The following is a 22,671-nucleotide window of genomic DNA, read 5'->3' as shown; positions in this document are numbered from 1 at the left end:
CCCCTAGGAAGTTACCTGTGACGCCATCTTCCCGCCCCTGGAAATTTACATATGGCGCCAAACCTAGGACCAATGGGCTACCTGTGTATCCCTAATGCCCGCCTTAGGTTCCACCCCAAACCGAGGCTATTTACATGCCCCCACGACACGTGTCTGCCGGAGAGATCGCTGGACGCCAGCGGTGGGGGTGCCGGTCATCTCTCTCCGTGTTCTCAGAATAAAGGCCGCTTTTTATTTTATATTTCTCATCTTTTGTTAATATTTTTCATCTTTTGGAAATAACCCTAGCACTAAGCACCAGATGCCAGTAATAAAAATTTCATTACTTGTGAGCAACATCGTGACATAGTATACTGACGTAAGACGTTACTTATTTCCTTTTTTTTTAAGCTGTATTTCTCTTTGCATCTTCTTTGTGTGGCTTTAAGTAGCAGTACTCTGGGTTTTGGTATGAGATCCTTTACTATTTCCTATTTACATTTATCCCACAAGTGTTCTTGTTAGTAAAATGGTTTGTGCTACTAATAATAGTTTAATGAGCTGAGTACAATGGTGTGCAGCTGTAATAGTAATTACACAGGAAACTGGTGCACACAGGATCACAAGTCTGAGCCCAATTGGGGCGATTTAACAATTCAGTGAGACTATATCAAAAATTAAAAAGAGTTGGGTCTGTAGCTAAGGAAAAGGCCCTATGTTTAATTCCAGTACCACATACAAAAACTAAAACTTTATTATTTTGAATTCCTAGTTGGTCATTGAATACTTGCAAAAAGTAGTTTCATTAAATCTTTTTTTCCCCAACTCCATTTTATTTCAAGAAAAAGAAAGGAAAAAAAAAAAACAACAAAATTTTAAAACACATCAATCCGGGGGCAACAATGGTATATACATTGCACATTGTCATTCTCAAATCATTAAATCTTTTTTTGTGCTGGAATTCAAACCCAGGGCCTTAGTATGCCAGGCAAACCCTCTATTACTGATAGGTTCTTTTTTATTTTCTGAGGTGGCTTTGCTTTGTTGTCTAGGTTGGCCTCAAAGCTGTGATTGTCCTGCTTCAGCCTTTTGAGAACCTGGGACAAGTGAGTGCCATTGTGCTCAGCTAAGAGATACTTTTTATATATTTGGCCCCAATTTTCTTTTTTTGAAAGAGCGAATCTGTGTTGCCCAGGTTAGTCTTGAACTCCTAGACTTAAGTGATCCTTGTGTATCAGGTTTTCGAGTAGTTGGCACTGTAGGAAAGTGATAATTCACCCCACTTGGAGTATTTTTTAGACTAAAAATTTTTTTTTTAACTTTTTTTTTTTTGGTCTTTTTCGTTTTTATCGGTACCAAGGATCGAACTCAGGACGGCCTGCTTGCAAGGCAGGCGCTTATGCCGCTGAGCTAAATCCCCAGCCCAAGACTAAAAAATTTTAAAAGGCTTTGGAAGATACTTCAGTTCCTCACTCTTATTCTTTTCCCTTGGCCGATATGACAGTTAAAACTGGATTGTCAACTTGACTAGTTTCAGAGACACCTAGATTAGTAAAGCACTCCTCCAGATGTGTTTTGGTGTGTCATGAAGGTGTGACCTAAAGTACTGCACTATATCTCTGGTCTCCGGCCGGCCCATTCCTCTCCAGTGCTATTTTCCTCCTCTGCTTCCCAGATACAATGAAGCAAGCAGCATTCCTCTGCTAAGCCTTTTCGTCATGATGCTCCTGCCTGGAGCCAGCAGACCATAAACTGAACTTGAAACCATGAATCAAAAAATCATTTCGTCCTTTAAATGTGGTTGTCAGATATTTGGTCACAATGGGAAAGTGGACCAATACAGAAATTGGTATTGGGGTGGAGTCATTTCTGTGACTATATCTGTCTGGTTCAGCAGCCTTTAGAACTGGTTTGTGAAAGGAATTTGGAAAGGTTTGGAGGTAGGGGCTACAGAAGCCCTAGGATGCTATACGAGGAGCCTGAGGGATGGTTCCCATCAGATCTTATTCCAGAACGTGGGTAGAAATGTGGACAGTAAAGGGCAGCTTCATGAAGTTCCAGATGGTAATGCTACTAGGAACTGACTAAAGGGCAGATACATTACATCCTGGCAAATAACTTTACATTTTGTGTAGGTCCTGAGACTTGTGGAAGGGTGAATTTAAAGGCTATGGATTAATCTGGCAGAGGAAACTTCAAGGCACTCCCGAGTTGAGGCTGTGGCATGATTAACGCTGGCTGCTGTTGGCCAGATCTATGCTGAGAATTAGAAGCAAAAAAGCGTAACAGACAGACTTAAAACAAATTTTTTTCAAATTTGAAAAGTTTCAAGTTTTGACCTATAAAGAACTATGTGTGGAACCAGGACCAAAGGAGACATGGTACCATTACTAGTGCAATACATCAGTACCATTAGAAAGAAACCAAGTACTTTGGGCTAAGAAGAAGGTAATCTCAAGAATGGTCAGATGCTATTCATTAGATAAGGAAGTAAAGTATAAACTTCCTGAGAAGACACCTCCTGGGTCCCCTATGCGAGAAGGGACATCTAGGGAATACATTTCCTGGGATACACTTCACCATGCTCAGCCATCCAGGCATTCAGAGGTGGCTGCAACCATTATCCAAGGGAGTCTGGCTATTGCTTTAGCTGGTGGTGTCCAGATAATACTGGTTGTTGAGGCAGGCATGCAGAAGGCACAAGTTCCTGAATTAAGGCTTCTATCCATATTTCAAAGGAAGTGTTGGGATACCAAGCAGTGCGCTCCTGAGAGGAGGTTATGTAAAGCTGTGGAGATGAAGCTAAAGGTGCAGTGGAGACCCCAAGGGAGTTGCACTTGAACGAACATGGAAGATCTGTTGAAGAAAGTGAGTGTAGTCAATCTGAGAAAGACCATGTAGGCTGGAGCCAGCAAGACCACAGAGGTAGGGCTGACCAAGCCTTCTGGAACTCACATTTCACCACCATGTGTCTTGGATGCTAAATATGGAGTTATAGAACTTACTGTTTGCTCAGAGGGATTTCAATTTTGCTTTGGTACTGCTCTTTTTTTTTTTTTGTCTTTTTAAGACAGGGTCTCACTTTGCAGTTCAGGTTGGCCTTGTGTTTATTTGGAGATTAAATAGGTTTAAGATGTGTTTCAGTATTAAGCTGATAAGGGGTAGAATGTAACAGTTAAGATGGACTGTTAATTTGGCAGTTTCAGATACACTTAGATTAGTAAAGCACATTTCCAAGTGTGTCTGTGTAGGTCATGAGCTTGGGTACTGTGTCTTATCTCTGGCCCTTTCTTCTCTGGCAGTGTCCCCTGTTCTGCTCCCCAGTCACTACGAGGTAAGCAATTTGTCTCTGCCATGATGTTCCTGCCCTACAGCCAGCCTATTATAGACTGAAACTGTACCCAGACTCTGTGGTTGTCAGGTATTTGGTCCCAGTAGTAGGAAGACTGACCAACATTGTAGGCTTCCTTAATTTGAGGAGGTTCTTAGTGAGATCTCAGAAATACAATATTCATGCTTGGAACATGCCAGTTTGCAGGGAGCTCTGACATTCACTGGGACCATGGCAGACTGCAAATGCTCTAGAGTGCAAGTCAGTACTAGAGTCTGAGAACACTTGACATTATTCAGTTTCACAGCAGTGTAGTCTGGCATGGAGCAAATCACACTAAGGGGAAGTTGCAGCTGGCAGGCTCCACCTTTTAGATTTCCGGCAGGGTGACTCTGATTGGCTGGTAATGGGGAAAGATATCTAGGATTCATTTGCACTACACTGGACAATTGGTGTAACATACGTAAGATAAAAATAAACTGTCTAACCAAATATAATGACCTATGTTAGTTGCTGATTAGAAGGGTTTCTCATAAAAACAAAAGATGAAATAGGCCTATATTTGTAAACATTTATTTTCTTGAACTGAAAAAGGCTTGCATCAGTACACATTGTACAGCCTTGCAAATTACACAGAAATTGAAAAGAAGGTTCTTTGTTCATAAGTGCAATGAATCGCTGATGTCCAGTAATCTGCAACAATGGAAACAATTCTAAACCACTTAAGACTTCTCCAGCACTCATCAATTATATTTCCTTAGATGACAAAAAATCCACAAGGAGGGGAATTCAAGTAAGTGGCAATTAGTTATTGGAGGGACACTTAAAAAAGTGAGAGTATTTTCCTGACTTGTTTGATTCCTATTCCCCTTCTGAATTTAAGTGGTTTAATTAAGAGCGTTAAGAACATAATTTACTTTACACTTAACATTCATACTACCTAAATGAATAAGGAAAGGACCTATGGGGGAAGAGTTCTGTATTTTCTGGAAAACATATCCATCTTTACAGATTCAGGGGAAGAGTCATCTTCTATTTGTGGGCTTTCAGTACCCTCAGCCCTCCAAAAGAACGGTACATGGTTTTTGACTTGGTTATTACATGCCTGTCTTCTTTTCCCCCCAAATCCTAAGTTGGCTCTCACTGTGCTGGCTGCAAAAAGAAATACCAGTTGAAATTGGATATAGTAATTTTGAAGAATAATTTGCTGTACAATAGAGCTTTGGATCTGATACAAGAATTCAGAAATATAAAACAAAATAACTATAAAAGTTAGGAGGCATTTGAACAGCATTTCCTTAGAAAAAGCTGCTAACTCTTTATCATTCTGGTGTGGATTCCTATAATCAGTAGGGTAAAATGTGTATCTCTTTTTTCCCCCTTTGCTGGATCACCGGCCTTTTTCCAACAGCTCTAATGCCATGACCACACATCCTAGGAGTCTCTAAATGTTAACAGAAGCTCCAAATACCAAGCCAATCAGAGATGGGAGAGGGCAGGACAATCAATAGAGGTACAGGGTCCAAAGTGGCTTTGTTACTGAGAACTTGCCCTCTCCAAAATGTGAAAGTCATAGTGCTTCTTGCTTGTTCTCAGCTTAAACTTGTTAACTGAGTTAATTTGTTTCTTCAGTGCATTTTGTGCAGCTGAAATGGAGGGGAATGTGGCTAAGACAGTGTACGTAGAGGCCAAGTCATTGGGTTTAGAGCGTTCAGGGTTGACAGTGCTGTCCCCACTGCCACAGCAGAGGGCGTGACGACGCAGTTGGGGCTGCGACTGGGGGTCCCGGAGCCATCGTATCTTGGCGCCAATTTTGAAGAGTTCCCCAAAAAGTTTTTCAGCTTCCATGCGAGTTATTCCATCTGGTAGTTCAGTAATTTCTAAGACTTTCCCAACAACTAGAATAGAAAAAACGTAGAATTAATATATCACTGTTGCCAAAAAAGTTGGGTAAAAATATGTAGACCCAAAAAGAATAAACAATTTTTCAAAAATATTTTTAAAAAACTCCACAAAATTTTAATTGTTATGGTCATCTTTTAAATTATTGCTGCTTGGGGCTGGGGATTTAGCTCAGTGGCATAAGCACCTGCCTTGCCAGCAGGCAGTCGTGAGTTCGATCCTTGATACTGATGAAAAGGAAAAAGACAAAAAAAAAAAAAATAAAATAAAATAAAATGAATTATTGCTGCTTATAACTTAGGCAAGGAGTACAGACTAACATCATGTTCACTGATTATGCATAGATAATAGCCACTGAATAGTAGCTTTTCTAAACTAGGCGATTGGGCCAACAGTTCTGTTACCGTTGTCAAATGAGACTACTTGCCCTAGGCATCCAAGGCTGCTGAGTAGGAAGTTAAAGTATGAATGTGAAGGAACTTCACCACAGAGAGGAAATACACTCATTGAAATTGTTTCCCAGTGGGATTAGGGACGCCCCCTTCTCAAAGAAGAGAGGCTGTTTGACTGATTTCCTTGAAGCCCTTTCATCACTCTTAAAGCCATCTGTGCCTTACTATACAGTTTCAGATCTGAAGCAGGAAGGTAAAAGAACATTGACAAGAACCATAAACTCATGCTGGCACAATTTCCTGGAATGTTTTCTGCAGGACAATATGAAGAGGAAAGCCCATTTTCATGGTGTGGTACATCTTCAACGAGTATTAGTGGTTTGTAGACTCACATCTAGTGGCCTCTGGGGACAGACATACCTGCTTCTCCTGCTCCAAGGTCCGTGGATGCAGCTTTCTTAGCCTGTCTCCTTCCTCGGTTTCCATGCCTGCTGCCAGACTGACCCTGGAAATCCACAAATATTTGAGAAGTAAGTTTTTTTTTTTGGTTGAACTGGGAATTGAACTTAGAACCCTGTGCTTGCCAGGTGAGCAATAAGTTTTAAAATGCTGAAAAATGTGTTTACAGTGGCAAAACACTTAACACCTAAATGTACATTTTGTACTTCTGCAGCTGCAGAATGGAGCTTCTGTCCCCACTGTGATCAGTCATTGGTTGTTCATCGTAAGTAGTGCGCTCTAATCCTCACTCACCCCCATCCTTTGGTGGCATGAAGGAATCATTTCTTAGAAAACAGCTATTGCCTTTTCCCTTGATCTGCTCTTTTTTTTTTTTTTCCTCCTTTTTTTGGTCTTTTTGAGACAGGGTCTTGCTATGCAATTTCAGGCTGGCTGTGAGCTTGCAATGATCCTCCTGCCTCAACGTCCCAAGTGCTAGGATTGCATGTGTGCAGCACCACCCCTGGCTCCTTGATCTGCTGCTGTTGATGGGGCCAGTGCTAACAGGCATAAAGCAGCTTAAGAAGGCACCACAGCTCATTTCAGGCAGGCCCAACTCAGTGCCTTCACACTCTCAGCAAGGGAAAGACAGTGTTCTGTGACAAAACTGGGAGGTTAAAGATCTGCCTTTCATACCTGTTGGCTTGGAATGTGTCCGTGCATAACAGCAGGAGGGTTGTACTGCAGTGGCTGGCCAAGTAATGGATACCTGGCATCTCCTGGAAGTCAATAAAACACAATTTTCTTTCCTCAGTTATAATGTACTTCCCTGAGTTTTCTAAATTGTTCAAAAACAAGATGAGCAGGGGAAACAAGTTTGGCAGAATAAAATTTGTACATGGGTAATTAATATTTTTTTAAAAAATGAAAAATTTGTACATATCACATACAGTGAGCTTCTCAAAGGATTAGGATTAGTAATAGTAATTATGAAGAAGGTGAGAGATAAGGATTTGGTGGATGGGGGACAAGATGGGAGAAAAGTTCTATATAATTTAGGAACCATTTGTTGTTTTTGTGAACCATGTGATTGTATTATCTATTCAAAAAGTAAATAAATATAAAACCCACCAAAATGACATGGTTATCTATTTACTTGAGAGGCTGAAATCCACATTTTTTAAAATGATGATTAAAAAATTACATTTCAGGGGAAGGAAAGAACTCTGCATAACCATGTCCCTCAGATCTCTATTAATTTCCCACATATATTTTTATAGTTTTAATCAATAGATATATTTATGTTCTAGGTATTCTTAATTTCTCTTTAAATGAAAACTTACATTTAAAAATTATTTATAGCCTGTCTCCAGCTGATAGACAATCGGGTCATGTCTAGCTTAGGATATAATAAAATGAGGTTGTTATACATGTTATGTTACAGTCTTACCTTGACATGTTTTCATTTTTCTTTCACTGAGTGGAAGTGCTAAGTTATATGGCAAGTGATTAACTGTGTAAAAAGCTGCCAGAAATTTTCCCAAAGTGGTTTTATTATTCACACTCTCACTCCCAATGCTTAAGTTTTAGCTTCTCTTCACCTGCTCTTGTCAGTGTCTGACTGTCTTTGCAGTGGGTCTGCAGTGATTCCTCACTCTGGTTTTAATTTTCCTAATGATTAACAATCTGAGTACCTTTCCTAGGGCTCTTGCATATCTTCTCTTCTGAAATGTCTGTTTAACTTGTTTTTCAAAATCACTAACCATTTTGTGACTATTTCCCCTCTTAATAATTCTTTAAAACATGATTTTGAAATAACTGCACAGTTTTCTTTGTATGGATATAGTAATATTTCCCACAGATGGATCTTTAGATTGCTTTAAATATATACATATTTTTTGTTATATGATAAACTATGTGCATTAGCCTTAGGGTAAATCCTAGGAAATAAAACGAGTACTTTCCATATCACCTTACAATCATTTGTATATATCTCTGTTCCTTACAAGTAGCCAGAGGGATGGTGATAGTAAAGTTTTCTGTATTTTTATAAACAAGAAGCACAGTATGCCCTCAATAAATGTTTGTTGAATAAATTTCAGAATAAACTCTTGTGATACATTACTCTAATATATACATTAGAAATACAAAATATAGAATACAGTGTATTACTGCCATCAAGGAATGGTTACAAATACTGAACTAATAGTATCAATTAGCAAAACATTAAGATCAGGATATCGTAAAATGTAGTTCTGCGGAAAACTGAAAGGTAGTAGTATCAAGATAAACTACCAAGTGATTGAGAAGGGATGTCTTATAATTGTGTGCTGAGCTTCACATGTACTTACCCTGCCCAGTGACGAAAGTTCTAGAAAATTGGGGCATGATGGAAAGTGGTGGTCCAGAGGGACGTATGGTTTTCAGGGTGGACAGCTGAGCTGGTGCCGGTGATTGAGCTGGTGAAATAATGGGACTGCTGAGTTGAGGGCTGTGCTGCAATCACAATACATTGAAAAAAGGGGTCAGCATTATGAGTAGAGTTTTTGAAAATTTTCTTTTGCACAAAAAAATAACCTTTTTTTTTCCTTTTCCTTTTTTTATCGGTACCGGGGATCGAACCCACGACTGCCTGCTTGCAAGGCAGGTGCTTATGCCGCTGAGCTAAACCCCCAGGCCCCCAAAATAATCTTTTGCTATGCTAAGGATTGAACCCCTTTCTTTCTTTTTTTTTGTCTTTTTCCTTTTTATCGGTACCAGGGATCGAACTCACGACTGCCTACTTGCAAGGCAGGTGCTTATGCCGCTGAGCTAAATCCCCAGCCCCTTTGAACCCCTTTCTTGATACTAATGTCCTTTGTAGTAAAAAAAAGAATTTCCTCTTCAACTGTAGAATCCTGACCAGGATCAAAGACTGCATTTAGTTGGTATAGCTCTTTAATTTCTAATTTGGAACAGAGAGTCTCAGCCCTTAATCCCTCTCACGACATTTTTTTTGAAAATTCTTTTCTAGAGATCATTTTGTACCTAAGTTCTTTTGTAGATAAGTTATTTTGTAAAATGTTCCCAGTTTGGACTTGTGTGCTGTAGCCTCAGATAACATTCACATGATTTATTCTGAGAAGAAACAGCAGAGATGATGCTGGGTCTTTTTCAATAAATCACACCCAAGAGATCTGAATGTCATCTACCCCTGCACTTCTGGTGATATTTAATTCCATCTCTTGATGATTATCTGCCAAGTTTCTCCTCCTTAAGCTGCTAATTTTTCCTTTGTAGTTTAAATTATCTTGTGGAAAGACACTTTAAAAATACCCTAGTTTGCATCAAATTTTCTTTCACCACTACCTTTAGCATATAGTGATGACTCTTGCTTGGCAGTTTTCTGGCAATGATTTTCTAACTCCATGGTACCTTTTTAATTTACCACCTCACATTCTTCTGTAAGAGTTTCCTGTTCTCTCCCATTTACTCATTTTTATCAGTATGGACTCATGATTATTTTATTCTGTGGGTTATCTTTTCTATTATTCTTGTATGCCGCAAATCTTCAAGTCCAATCTCCCCTGTGTTTTTTCAACTCTTCCTTTTGGGTACAGCCAGATCGTCCAAGCTCCTATTTACTCCTACTGTCCTTTCCTTGTACTACATTTAGCAACAGTTATTTCTCTAAGGGGTTTTGGTTTGTATTTAAAAAATATCTTCTGGGTAGCTAGAGTATGTTATTATTTTCTGCATATACACTTACAGGTATTTTCCAATATGGATCAGTAATTTATTTAATTAGTTATCCTTTGTAAGTATCACATGCTAATAACTGTGTCATCAGAGCTTCAGTTACCCTTTAAAGAATGTTCAAACTGTAACAAATTTTTTCCCCTTTTGTATTGGTGCTGGGATTGAAACTAAGGCCTTGGGTGTGCTCAGAATAGACTCTCTTGAGTCTGTTACTACAAGGGAGAAAGTAACATCTTTGTATGTTTGTATACCATTTTTTTTGAAACCGGGTCTCATGTAGTTCAGGCTAGCCTTGAAATAATGGTGATTCTCCTGAGTGCTGAAACTACAGATATACACCATCATTACACACACACACCCACACCCACACACACACACACCCTAAAAGCTTGTTTCAAAATATTGTGGGGAGAAGTTGGGATTTGAACCTAGGGGCCCCGCATGCTAGGAGGCAATCGACCCAAATGCCTTGTTCTGCGATTTTTACTGGATAAAGTTTCAGAAATGGATTTGTGGAATAAAGGCTTATACCTCCTGGATTTTGAAAAACATCACCGGGGCTGGGGATTTAGCTCAGTGGCATAAGCACCTGCCTTGCAAGCAGGCAGTCGTGAGTTCGATCCCTGGTACCGATAAAAACGAAAAAGACAAAAAAGAAAAAATCACCAAACTGCATTCCAAAAAGATAGTACCATTGGTATTAATACCAAAGGTATACAGCGGAGCTTGTAATTAGAGATGTTTGCCAACACAATAAATATTTTCCTGAATTTCCTCAATTTTATAGATGCAAGTATTTTTTTTCTTTCTAATGGCCATTAACCATGTATAGTTTGTGATCTATAAATGAGCTTTGTTCTTTTTATTCTGCTGTGATTTTGTCAAGTACACTGAAAATTTTCTTTAGCTTACATTTTAAAGAATTTTTATAAAATTTTTGGATTCTGTATAATTTCAAGTGTCAATAGCAAAGTATAATGAATTTCCATGTGCCCATCATGCAGCATGAATTGTGATTTTACCCATTTTGTTTTTCCTGAAATATTTAAAATAAGTCTTGGATATCAGAGCATTTTGTTTGTAAATATTTTACCATATAAATATTTTTATGTAATAGGTAAGAGATTTTTTGAGGGAGCCATGCTGGAAATTGAACCCCAAATGTAATTTATGCTAGCCAAGAATTGTCATTGTGCTACAAAACCAGTTAACTCTTTTTAAAACACATAACTACCATACCGTACTAAGAAAATTAACACATTTAAATATCCTTTGTGACTCAAAACTGTCGTGATTAGTTACCAAACAAGATCCATATATTTCATCTGATTATTATTAACATTGTTATTTGTGGCACCAGGGATGATCAAATTTGTGACCTTGCACTTGCCAGGCAAGTGCTTATGCCACTGAGCTAAATCCCCAGTCCTGCTTCTGATTACTACAAAACTTGAGTCTCTTTTAATCTACAACAGAACCAAAGCCCATTAATTAATTAATTACAATGCTACTGGGGATTAAATGCAGGGCTTTTGCACTGAGCTACATCTCCAGCCCTTTATTTTATTGACAGTCTGGTCTTAAATCTGTAATCTTTTTTGTCTTAGCGTTCCACCATGTTCAGATCCAGTTCCCACTTTAAAATGCCATTTACTTAGCAAGGTTATCTGTCCAGTAAAATATCCCATTAGCATCATATACTTTTTTTTTCTATCTTTTCCCTCTGTTTCTTTCAAGTTAGCAGCCGGACAGAAGATTGATTAGATATAGGTGATACTGTGTGCTTCCTCTTATACAACAGTAAGAGATGAATGATGCTTGGGCAACTCTCTTTTAGTGACAGTATAACTGACCTATGAGTACAACTGATTGTCTTTTTTTGGTCTTTGTGAGATAACGTCTTGCTAAATGGTTCAGGCTGGCCTTGGGCTCACTTTGTAGCCCTGGCTGGTCTTAAACTTGCAATGATGCTCCTGCCTCAGCCTCCCAAATTCTGGGATTACAGGAGTGTGCCACCACGCTTGGCCTGATTACAAGGTTCAATGTTGTTTGACTAATCCATCCACTATAAAATCCCCCATAAATGTGTTTTGGCCATCTGCTGATTTTTCCTTGGTCCGTTATTTTAATAAGGTTCCAAAAAATGCTGATTTTCTATCATTGCTTCTTATTAACTATTCTATGAAATAATTTGCTAATTTCTGTCACATGAAAATATAGTTCTATATGGAAAAGATATAAATGCTGGATTCTTTTTCTTTTTTAAAAATTCTTTTTCTTTATGAAACTTTTTGTTTAGTTTATGTGCTGATTGCTTTTTGTCTCTGCAGGGGATGAAACTTATGGCCTTGTATAGTTTAGGCAACTATTCAACTATTAAGCTATACTCCCACATCGTTTTGATTTTTAAATTAAAAACTTTTTTGGAGATAGAGAAGTTGGCAAATAATATTTATTACTGAGATAAATATCTGGATATAGAGATTGTTGAACTTTTCTATCTACTTGAAAGGATTTCAAATTTAGGGTCAAGAACTGTGTTGATTTTATGTGATGAAAAAGTAAAGCCTCACAATGATAATGAACAAAAGCATCTTACCTGGATAATATTATCTACATTGCTAAATTCGACACACTTCTGCCCTCTCTGATGGTCACAGTAATATTTATTTTGTTTCCACTGAGGGGGTGAGTGGGCACCAGATTGTGGATTGTTCGGTAGATTGAGCTGCATCATCACCATCCCTCCACCAGGTGGCGCTGGCGGCATGGCTGAAAATCAGAAAAATTGGGAGACTGCAATCAAACTTTAGCAACTAGCTGACCAATCTCTGAATACTAAAGGCAACAGCAATAATAACATTTCTAAATAAAATTTCACTGTTAGATACTTAAGCCATATTTATGCTTCAGTATATTATCTTACAAGCACTTTGTTTAAAAGACATTAAAGTGAATTGTTTAGGAACAAACATCTCTAAAAGTAATAGTCCTATAGTTATCCACTGCACTCCACATATACTTCTGGCACGACCTAGTAGAGAACAGCAGAACACACATGATTTACAAAGATCTTTAATTTTTTAAATGAACAAGTTGAAAAGAGGTATTATCCTAAATTTTAAAGATTGTGAAATATCACTATCTTGGAGAAATACTGACATACAGTAAAAACTCATTTTTACAGAAAGGGGAGTTAAAAATTTGGGACTTGGGAGCCAGAGAGTATAAATTTTTTTTTTTTTTTTGTCTTTTTCCTTTTTACCGGTACCAGGGATCGAACTCATGACCACCTGCTTCCAAGGCAGGCACTTATGCCACTGAGCTAAATCCCCAGCCTCTAGAGGGTATAATTTTAGTCCTTGAAATGTCTTCTACCTCTGGGAAAATTATTTCACTTCCTTTATCTTTCCATTAGAAAAAGCCAGAAAAAGTTTTCTCTGGCTGACTATGCATTTGTAAGGACCATGTGTGTATAAAAACACGCTGCTAGCTGTACAGCAGAACTAAACAAATGAGGGCTGAAGATAGAGCTCAGCAGCACAACATTTGCCTGGCAAGCGCAAGTCATGAGCTCGATTCCTAGGCCAAGAAAAAAAAAAAAAGAAAATAAGCAAATTACTGTATCTTTTTTGATGTATGTCTTATGTACTAGTACTCCATGCACTTCTTCTTACACTAAGTGCAGATGGGTGCAGTAGGATCCTGTGCTGTGCCCTGCCTCTAAGACTTCAACTGGTGCTGTGCTATGACACAAGGTGGTTTCTGGTTCCCCAACTACAGAAACAAATTTGACTAGCATGGCAAGACACGGAAGGGCTGACTACATATTCATACCTGAGAATTCTGCTCAGCCAAAGTGGCCCACTATTTTCACTCACTGAGAATCACTTATCTATTTCTTTTTTTTTTTTTGGTCTCGGGGATTGGAATCATGACGCTCATGCTTACCAGGCAAGTGCTTGAGCTGTTGAGCTAAATCCCAGGCTCTCATTTATCTATTTCTCAGGAGCTTACACATATTAAAAAACCATTAGACTAAAATTAGGTGTAATACCAGAGGTTTGTGTAAGATTTGATAGAAGCAGCGAGGAAAAGTGAATTTTCTTAAAATCTGAAAGAGGCCTTTGTAAAACAGGTTGTTTTCTGAAACACATTTTATGGATGAGAAAGACTTTGGCAAACAGGATCGTGGATCAACATTCTAGATAGAATGAAAAGTAGGTACAGAAGTATTTGGGGATGAAAGAGTATAATGTATTATAGAAACAAAGTTCTGTATGACTTGGGCATCCATCTATAATCAGGGGACTTGTTTGCCAGGGAATTTAGATGAGAATTCTGTCAGAGGAATGATGTAAGGTTTTTGTTTCAGGACAGTAATTTTGGAAATTGTGTGCACACATATGTGTGTATGTTTATGTTACGTGTATGTGTTTTGGGAAGGAGGAAAAGTTGGGGGCGAGGAAAGCAAGAAGGAAGCAGATTTTGAAGAGATGACTGCAAGAAAGAACAAAAATCAAAAGTAGGAGCGGGGGGGGGAAGAAGGTAATTAGGTGTGAGGAACTGGTAACTATCTTCAATGGGAAAGGGAAGGACAGAAGAGGTTTAATCATGATTTTAAATTCTTGTTTTCGTCTGTTGGTGGAGTATGAGGTAAGAGACGCACACTGGGGTAGAAAATAACTAGTCTGACGTGCCTCTGACACATTCGGGTAGGGATATTCAGTAGGGATCTGGCTGTGTGGACTTTTTCTCAGCTGAAATAAGATTTGGGGGTGCAGGCAAAAAGCAGGGGCTGAAACTGCACAGGCAGGTTGGACTGTCCATAAAGACCTTGGAGAGTAAATGAGAGGAAGGACCCAGAGAATATCAAGTACGGCGGAGGCGGACCATGAAAGCAGAGTAATAGCAGAATGGAAGGAGCCGACTGTACACACTCAGCCTGATTCAGCGTGACACCTGAAATGTCCTGAGTTTATGTCTCACATTACAAGTTGAGAATCTTCTTCTAGAAATACCAAAGAAAATTAATGGTTCTCTTTCTCAAATGGGCAAAGCATGAACTGTTTTTCAGCGATCTATTCATACCAGCACACTGGTGGCCTTGAAGCTGCTGAGAACCACATGGTGAAGTAGCTCGAGGAAACTGTACTTGTTCTGATCCTGGATGTTGCAAGTAACCTACTGAAGAGCTGTGGGGAAAAAATCAAATACAAATATACTCTCATGAGATGCAGAAACCTTTGAATTCAAAGTTCTATAAAGTTATCTAAATAAGCAGATTTTTCAAACTGGTAGGTGGCAAAAGTCATAGCACTGAAAAAAACAAAAACTACTCTTACAAACCATTCTAAATGTCTTTTGTATTATTTAAATAATTATTTTAAAAAGCAGAAAACTAAGCCATTAGTTTTACAAAATTAGAACTAATGTACTCTGGGGCTGGCCTGTACTCAGTGGTAGCTCCTTGTACTACATGAGTGGTCCTCATGTAGTACAAGGGGGGTACTCTCAGGGTACCTCCAGAAGTACTTCACCAGAAGGCTACAAGCAGAAAACACATAATTTCTCACTGATCAGACTGAGAAGAAATAGGTCCTGGATGTAATCTACTAGCAGGTGATTTCTTACTGTTATGTTTTTTTGTTTTGTTTTGTTTTTGTAGTTCTGTATTGCGTGTACCCTTACGCCACTTTGGTTTGTTTTGTGTTTTTCTCTTTTTCCTCTTAAATAAAAAAAAAAAAAAAAAAAAAAAAGAAATAGGTCCTGGAAAATGTACTAAGAATGAAGGCACCAACAAACATGTTCAAATATATTCCAATATAAAAACTGAAAAAAGGGGCCAATTAGTGTAGTAAGTTACTCCTGTTTCTTTTTTTTTTTTTAAAGGGGTAGATTTAATCTTTTTTTGAGACAGAGTCTCTCTCTGTAGTTCAGGTTGGCCTTGGGTCATTTTGTAGCCCAGTCTGGTTTTGAACTCACAACAATCCTCCTGCCTCAGCCTCCCAAGTGCTGGGATTACAGGCGTGTGTCACCACTTCCGGCCCTACTTTTTTAATAGTCTTTGAGACCTAACCTTAATAAAGATTTGTCATAAATTCTCTAAAACTTTCCTGTTAGCAAATTACTTCAGGATAACAATTTAAAATTACAAAACAGTATTACAAAATCTGCAAATGATTGAAAAATTTAATTTACATCTAAAGGCTCCTTAGTCTTTTTTTAGTCTCTTTATTGAGAGTTTCTAGAAAAGCAGTATTTCTTAGTCAACTAAACAATATTTTGGCACTTGCATGCCATATAACTGTACTAAAAATACTATTTTGGATCCTACTACTGAATGTGTTACAGAGAATACAGGAAGATATGTGAAATGACACCAGATGATACACTCAAGTCATATCCAGACCATGAGAAACCCTGCACAACAATATTTGAGATATGAGCAATATTTGTGGGGTATATGTGTTTTAGTTAAGGAATTAAAGAAATTAGGAATTAGAAATTTTTTAAAGACATAAAATTATATAGGTTATGATATCGTGGGTTTTTAAAAAAAACTTTAGGATAGCCGGGTGTGGTGGCTCATGCCTGTAATCCCAGCACTTGGGAGGCTGAGGCAGGAGGATCGTTGCGAGTTCGAGACCAGCCTGGGCTACAAAGTAAGCTCAAGATCAGACTTCCTCCTGAACAGTATAGTGAGACCTTCTCTCAACAAAACAAAACAAAACAAAAAACAACAACAAAAAAGGTTTTGTTGTCGTTTTTTATCTTTTGATGTGCTAGGGACTGAACCCAGTGTCTTTCAGATGCTAGACAAGTGCCCTACTACTGTGCTATACTATACTTTCACTGCTGACTTTCTCTTTCCTTAAAGCTACAAATATTTATATATCATATAAATAATATATCTGGGGGGCTGGGGATTTAGCTTAGCGGTATAAGCGCCTGCCTTGCAAGCAGGCAGTCGTGAGTTTGATCCCTGGAACCCATAAAAAGGAAAAAGACAAAAAAAAAAAAAAAAAAAAAAATATATATATATATATATATATTCACTCTAGCTGTTGTGAGAAGAAAACTAAGAAGAAAGTAAAGACCTGAAAGGAATCACCTATGTAGTTTCAAAAATTTGCTACTATTTTTTTGGGAGGAGCAGTCGCACTGTCTTTGAGAAGACCATATTCTGCCCTTGACTAAAACAACAAAAATTTAAAAATCTTATGAACCTGTTTAGTCTTGAACTTCTTTTAAGTCTTGGCTTAAAACTATGAACCTGTGAATTAAAAATAATTAATAGTATCAACTTTCAGAGGTACTAAGGACATCTAGCAAAAATTATTCTTCTTAAAATTTACCAAAATTTTGCCACTTAAGAGCAACACTTTCTTGGGAGTATGGTATAGCCAGTTCAGTTGCTGTGACATGCTTATAGCGTCAATGGAGACTCAGAAATGATTATGACATCCAAAAGTTTCTTGTGGTTTTTCTATAATTATTTCTATAACGTTCTATGATAATTCATAGATAGAAATTTTGCTTTTCTCCATTTATTTATTTCTCTATTTCTGCCTTGAAGCCGTGGGCTCGCTCTCCACCTTAGCAAAATACAGTCCTGGATATGCACTGCAGCCTACCCAAATGTGAAGAATATTTTTTTTAAAAAAATGTCTTGTGATGCTTTAATGAATGCTTCAAATTGGCTGTTAAGCTATGCTATTGATGGCATTTTCATTAGATCATGGTAATTTATTTGAAATATCTACTATTAGTGGAAATTAATGCTTAGTATTAAAAAATACTCACTAGGCAGTCTTGCAAATTCAAATGACATTATATTGCTATCTATTTTAGTGGCTTCTGACATTTAATATTCGATCTAATGCAAGGCACTATCACTTTGGTTTGTGTTCAAACGCAACTTTTTATTTGTTGTGACACTGAACATGTCAATCAATACCTTAATTTCAAAACCAAAGACTCAACTAAAAAATCAAAATTATAGGTCAATTTCTTTAATGAATATAGATGGAAGATTCTCTACAAGATATTGGCAAACAGAATGCAACAAGTCATCAAAAAGATCATACATCATAAGCAAGCAGGCTTCATCCCAAAGATGCAAAAGTGGTCCAGTATGAATGAATCAATAAGTAAAATACCACACATTAGTAGAAGCCAGAACAAAACTCATGTGATTATCTCAATAGATGCAGAGAAAACCTTTAAAAAAATCCAACATTGCTCATGATAAAAAACCTGAAGACAATTATTACAGGAAGACCTATCTCAATCTCATAAAAGCCATTTATAATGAACCTACTGCCAACATCATATTAAATGGAGTAAAGTCTGGGCACACTGGTACACACCTATAATCCTAGCACTCAGGAGGCTGAGGCAGGAGGAGATCTGTGGGAGTTTGAGGCGAGTCTGGGCTATAGACTAAGTTCAAGACCAGCCTGCACTGCACATCAAACCCTTGTCTCAAAAAGACAAAACCAACAAACTAAATGGAATCTGAGTTTTCCCTCTAAAATCAGGAACTAGTCAAAGATGCCTGCTACTACCTGTGTACAACAGAGTTCTCACAACAGCTAGAGCAATCAACGAAGAGAAAGAAATGAAAGGGATTCATATAGGAATCAGTCAAGTTATCCATAAAACAAGTTAGTCAAATTAGTCCTTATTACCACAGAAGATAATCCTTCACACAGATGGCCCCCTAAAAAATTCTACCAAGAGTCCTTGAATTATACTATCAAAATATTAAATACTTAGGAATTAATCTAATTAAGGAAGTAAAAGATCTCTTAAACAAAAACTAGTGTATTCTGAAAAAAAAAAAAAAAAGAGATTGAAGAGGACATCAGAAAATGGAATGATATCCCTTGTTCCCGGATAGCTGGAAACAATACTCTCAAATGGTCTTACTTCCAAAACTGATATACAGGTTTAATGCAACCCAATCAAAATACCAACAGCATTCCTCAGAGAACTAGAGCAAATGATTCTAGAATTAATATGGAACCAGAAGAAAGCCAGAAAAGTGAAAGCAATCCTGGATAACAAGAGCAATACAAGAGGCGTCACAACTTTGGATTTTTAGTTCTATTATGAAGTTACAGTGATAAAAGACAGCATGGTGCTGGCACAAAAACAGACATGGATCACTGCAACAGGACAGAAGAGGCAGACACAACCGAAGGCACATCAGCCACCTGATCTTAAAAGAACCAAAAACTTATGCTGGAGGGAAGATAGTCTATCTAGCAAGTGGTGCTAGGAAAACTTGCTATAAATAGGCAGAAATATGTACTAACCCTACATCAAAATGCATGAACTACCTAAACAGTAAAACAATTTACTGGAAGATAAAATAGATAAAAATTCTTAGAGACAGAGGCATAGGCAGAGGTATTCAGAATAGAACCCCAATTCTGTGTCTGATGGCAGCATTTGGGAAGCTGAGGTGGGAGGATCACTATGAGTACAAGGTCAGCCTGGACTACACAATGACCTCAAAGCCAGCCTAAACTATACTATGAGACCCTGTGTCAAGAACAAAACAACAAAAACAAAACAGTTTTTGCACAGCATAACAAACAATAAGAATAAAGACACCCTACAGAATGGGAAAAAAATGTTGCCAACTACTTCTGAGACAGAGAACTAAGATGTACATAACTAAAAAGCAAATCAAAACAAAATGTCACCCCTTCCCCAATAAGACTCAAAAAATGGATAACTGAAACGAACACTCTTCATAAGTATAAATGGCCAGTGAATACATGAAAAAATATTCACTACATCTGGTCACTAGAGAAATGCAAATTAAAACAACACTGAGAGCCTATTTTATTACAGAAAGTAAGGCGTCAAGAGATCAAATGTTGACAAGGTTGTGGGGAAAAAGGAGGCCTTCTGTGTAGGCTATGTTGGGAATGTGAACTAGTACAAGCAGTAAAGAAATCAGTATGGCGATTCCTTAAAAAACTGAAAATGCAAATTCTATTAGACCCAACCGTTTTCCTTTGAGGTGTTTTTTGAAAAAGTTAAAGCACATCATATTACAATGATGCCCATGTTTTTAGAAGCACATAATAGCTAAGTCTTAGACATACCGATACAAGAATGGACAAAGAAAATGTGGTATTTATATACAAAGAAATATCACTTTGCCATAAAGAAGGATAAATTTGATCATCTGTAAGGTAAGGATGCATCTTGAGACAATAATGTTACATGATAAAAATCAGACATGCAAGCTTAATATCACATGGTTTGTCTTACATGAGAAACCCAAAATACACATAAAGAACAAAATAAAAGGTAACAGGAAGCAGGGAGATAGATTATTTGCAAAACAGAATGAGACTAAGAGATGGAGAGATAGGGGAAGGAAGGGAGGAATAAAAAAGGAGCACGTAAAAAAGAATTAAGATGTGTTATATAAGTACATTTACCAACTCTCCATGATGAATGTAATCATCATGTACTACAAACATTACTAATAAAAATTAAAAAACCCAAATTTTGAGTTTGGTCTCTTCTTGGGCTAGTGAATATATGATATTCTCTTACAATGCAGTGTAGTGGTGAGCTTCAGCTCCTAACCATGTGGTCACAAGGCTAATCTTCCTGAACACAGATATTCAATAAAGTATAGAGATATTCAACACTGTATTGCTGTATTACAAAACACATTGCTGTTCTGTAGCCTAATAATTGCCCTGAGCATGTTTAATACAGGTAGGACCAGCTCTGATGTATGCCTGTAATTCTAGCACTTGGGAGGCTGAGGCAGGAGGATCCATATGAGTTGAAGGCCAGCCTAGGCTACATAGTGAGTTCAAGGGCAGCCTGTATTACATAGTGAGACCCTACAACAGCAACAACAAGAAAAGGAAAAGAAAGAGGCTGAATGAAGATATTAACAGTTAAAAACTGGCTGATTTGGGATTCTGGAAATATGGTTCATACTTGATCATATATAACTTTACATATGAAACATAAATACATATACTTTGTAATTATAAAAGTTATACATTTGAAGACTGAATGGAAGTTTGGCTTCTAAATATTGCCTCTGGGATTTAATTTCTTTTGGTACTAGGATTCAAACTCAGGACCTTGTACTTGCCTCTGGGATTTAATTTTTTTCTAAACATTTAGTTTGTTTCTTTCCTTCTTCTTTTCCTTCCCTTTCCTTCTTCCCTTCCTAGTAGTAGGAATCAAACTCAGGACCTTGCACTTGCCAGGCAGGTGCTTATGCTGCTGGCTCTGGGATTTAATCTCAACTAACAATCTGCTTCAGAAATCTTTAGCAGGTGTCACAGCATCACCATTGAGAGATTTTGTTTTTGTACTGGGGATCAAACTCCCAACCTTGAACTTAACAACAGGCACTTTTGCCACTGAGCTAAATCTCCAGCCTATTTGGAGATATTCATATTGATAATCTACAACATACAGCTTCAATAATCTGACGGGCAGATGTGAAAAACCAGGCTTGGTGTTTCTGGAAGAAAATACTGGTTTTCTGCTTCCCAAACTTTTGCAAGACAAGGAGACTTCAATTTTACATATTTTTGTAATAAGGATAATATTAAATCTTAACTAATACTATATAATGAGGTAATGAAGATAAACAGCAAAAATTTCCTTGTACAGTATGTAGGGTTTTCTCTTATATGCTGATTTTTATCATGGATTTGATAAAGAATTATTCCATGACTCTAAAGTTATAAGTGATAAGTGAAAAAAATTTGATTCCATCAAACTTAAAAATCTTGTATTTTGAAGGACAACACCAAGAAAATGAAGACCACTCACAAAATAGGAAAAATATTTGCATGTCATATATTTGACAAAGAACTTGTATCAAGATATATAAGAACTCTTATACCTGGTGTGGTGGTATGTGTCTATAATTCCAGCACTCAGGAGGCTGAGGCATGAGGACTGTCATTAGTCTGAGCCCCGCCTGAGCCTGGACTGCACAATGAGACCTTACCTCAGAAACGAAAAGAAACAAACTACAATTCTTACGTCTTGATAATAAAAAGATAACTTAGTTACATTGGGAAAAAGATCTGAATAAACAGTTCTTCAATGAAGAGACTCAACATGCATATAAAAAGGACATTCAACAACGTTAGTCATAAGAAAAATGAAAATCACAGCCACAAGGAGGTAACACTTCACAGTGAGACTATTGTAATGAAAGACAGAAAATTTTAAAAGTACTCCTTAAGGACCAGGGATTTAGCTCAGTGGCATAAGTGCCTGCATGGCAAACATGAGGTCATCAGATTGATCCCTGGTCCAATTAAAAAAAAAAGTGCTCCTTAAATTATGGCAGCACCTCCAATAACTACTAAACACAGTTACCATATGACCCAGTGATTCCATTTAGGTATATACTCAAGAGACATGAAAACCTTTTGTCCACACAAAAACTTACACATTAATGTTTACAGCAGTATTATTTATAGTGGCCAAAGTGGAAATAATCCAAATGCCTATTAACTGATGAAGGAACAATAAAAATCTGGTACATATACAAAATCACCCAGAAGAAAGAATGAAGTATGGGTACATGCTACAATACGGACAAAAGAGCAAACATTACACTAAGTGTAATCAGATTCACAAAACGCTATACACACTACGACTCCATGTATATGAGAAGTCTAGAACAGAGAAATCCAGATGCAGAAAGCACATCAGTGGTTGCTTGAGGCTGGGGGAATGGTGGGAGTACAGGAAGGGCAGAGTTGATAGTTTTTTTCCGCTCCATTTCTCTCCTCCCTGCAGCTGGCTACTTTGTGTATGAATCTGATTACTCCAGCAGTCTCATGTAAGTGGAACCAAGAGTATCTTGTCTGG

At 37.6% G+C, this 22,671-nt stretch overlaps 1 protein-coding gene across 10 annotated transcripts in view; it reads right to left on the bottom strand.

Annotated features, from left to right (window-relative positions):
• Positions 1–3,867: 3,867 nt before the first annotated feature.
• The window catches only part of R3hdm1 (R3H domain containing 1), a 174,155-nt gene continuing 155,351 nt past the window's right edge, over positions 3,868–22,671 (bottom strand). For 9 of the 10 annotated variants that reach the window (XM_063259002.1, XM_063259003.1, XM_063259000.1 and 6 more), the window contains 6 exons: positions 14,872–14,975; positions 12,380–12,552; positions 8,394–8,538; positions 6,739–6,821; positions 6,025–6,109; positions 3,868–5,208 (listed from right to left, as the gene is read on the bottom strand). In XM_063259002.1, the coding sequence (XP_063115072.1) occupies positions 4,847–5,208; positions 6,025–6,109; positions 6,739–6,821; positions 8,394–8,538; positions 12,380–12,552; positions 14,872–14,975 (952 nt within the window). In that variant the 3' untranslated portion in view covers positions 3,868–4,846. The remainder of the gene's footprint in view (positions 5,209–6,024; positions 6,110–6,738; positions 6,822–8,393; positions 8,539–12,379; positions 12,553–14,871; positions 14,976–22,671) is intronic. The other variant, XM_063259008.1, reaches the window with a different exon arrangement.

The sequence above is a fragment of the Cavia porcellus genome, unplaced genomic scaffold, assembly GCF_034190915.1.
Source record: "Cavia porcellus strain 051 isolate PalLab524CR breed Dunkin Hartley unplaced genomic scaffold, mCavPor4.1 scaffold_12, whole genome shotgun sequence".
NCBI lineage: Eukaryota > Metazoa > Chordata > Mammalia > Rodentia > Caviidae > Cavia > Cavia porcellus.
Note: the sequence above shows the minus strand (reverse complement) of the source record. Positions and strands in the feature narration are given on the sequence as shown.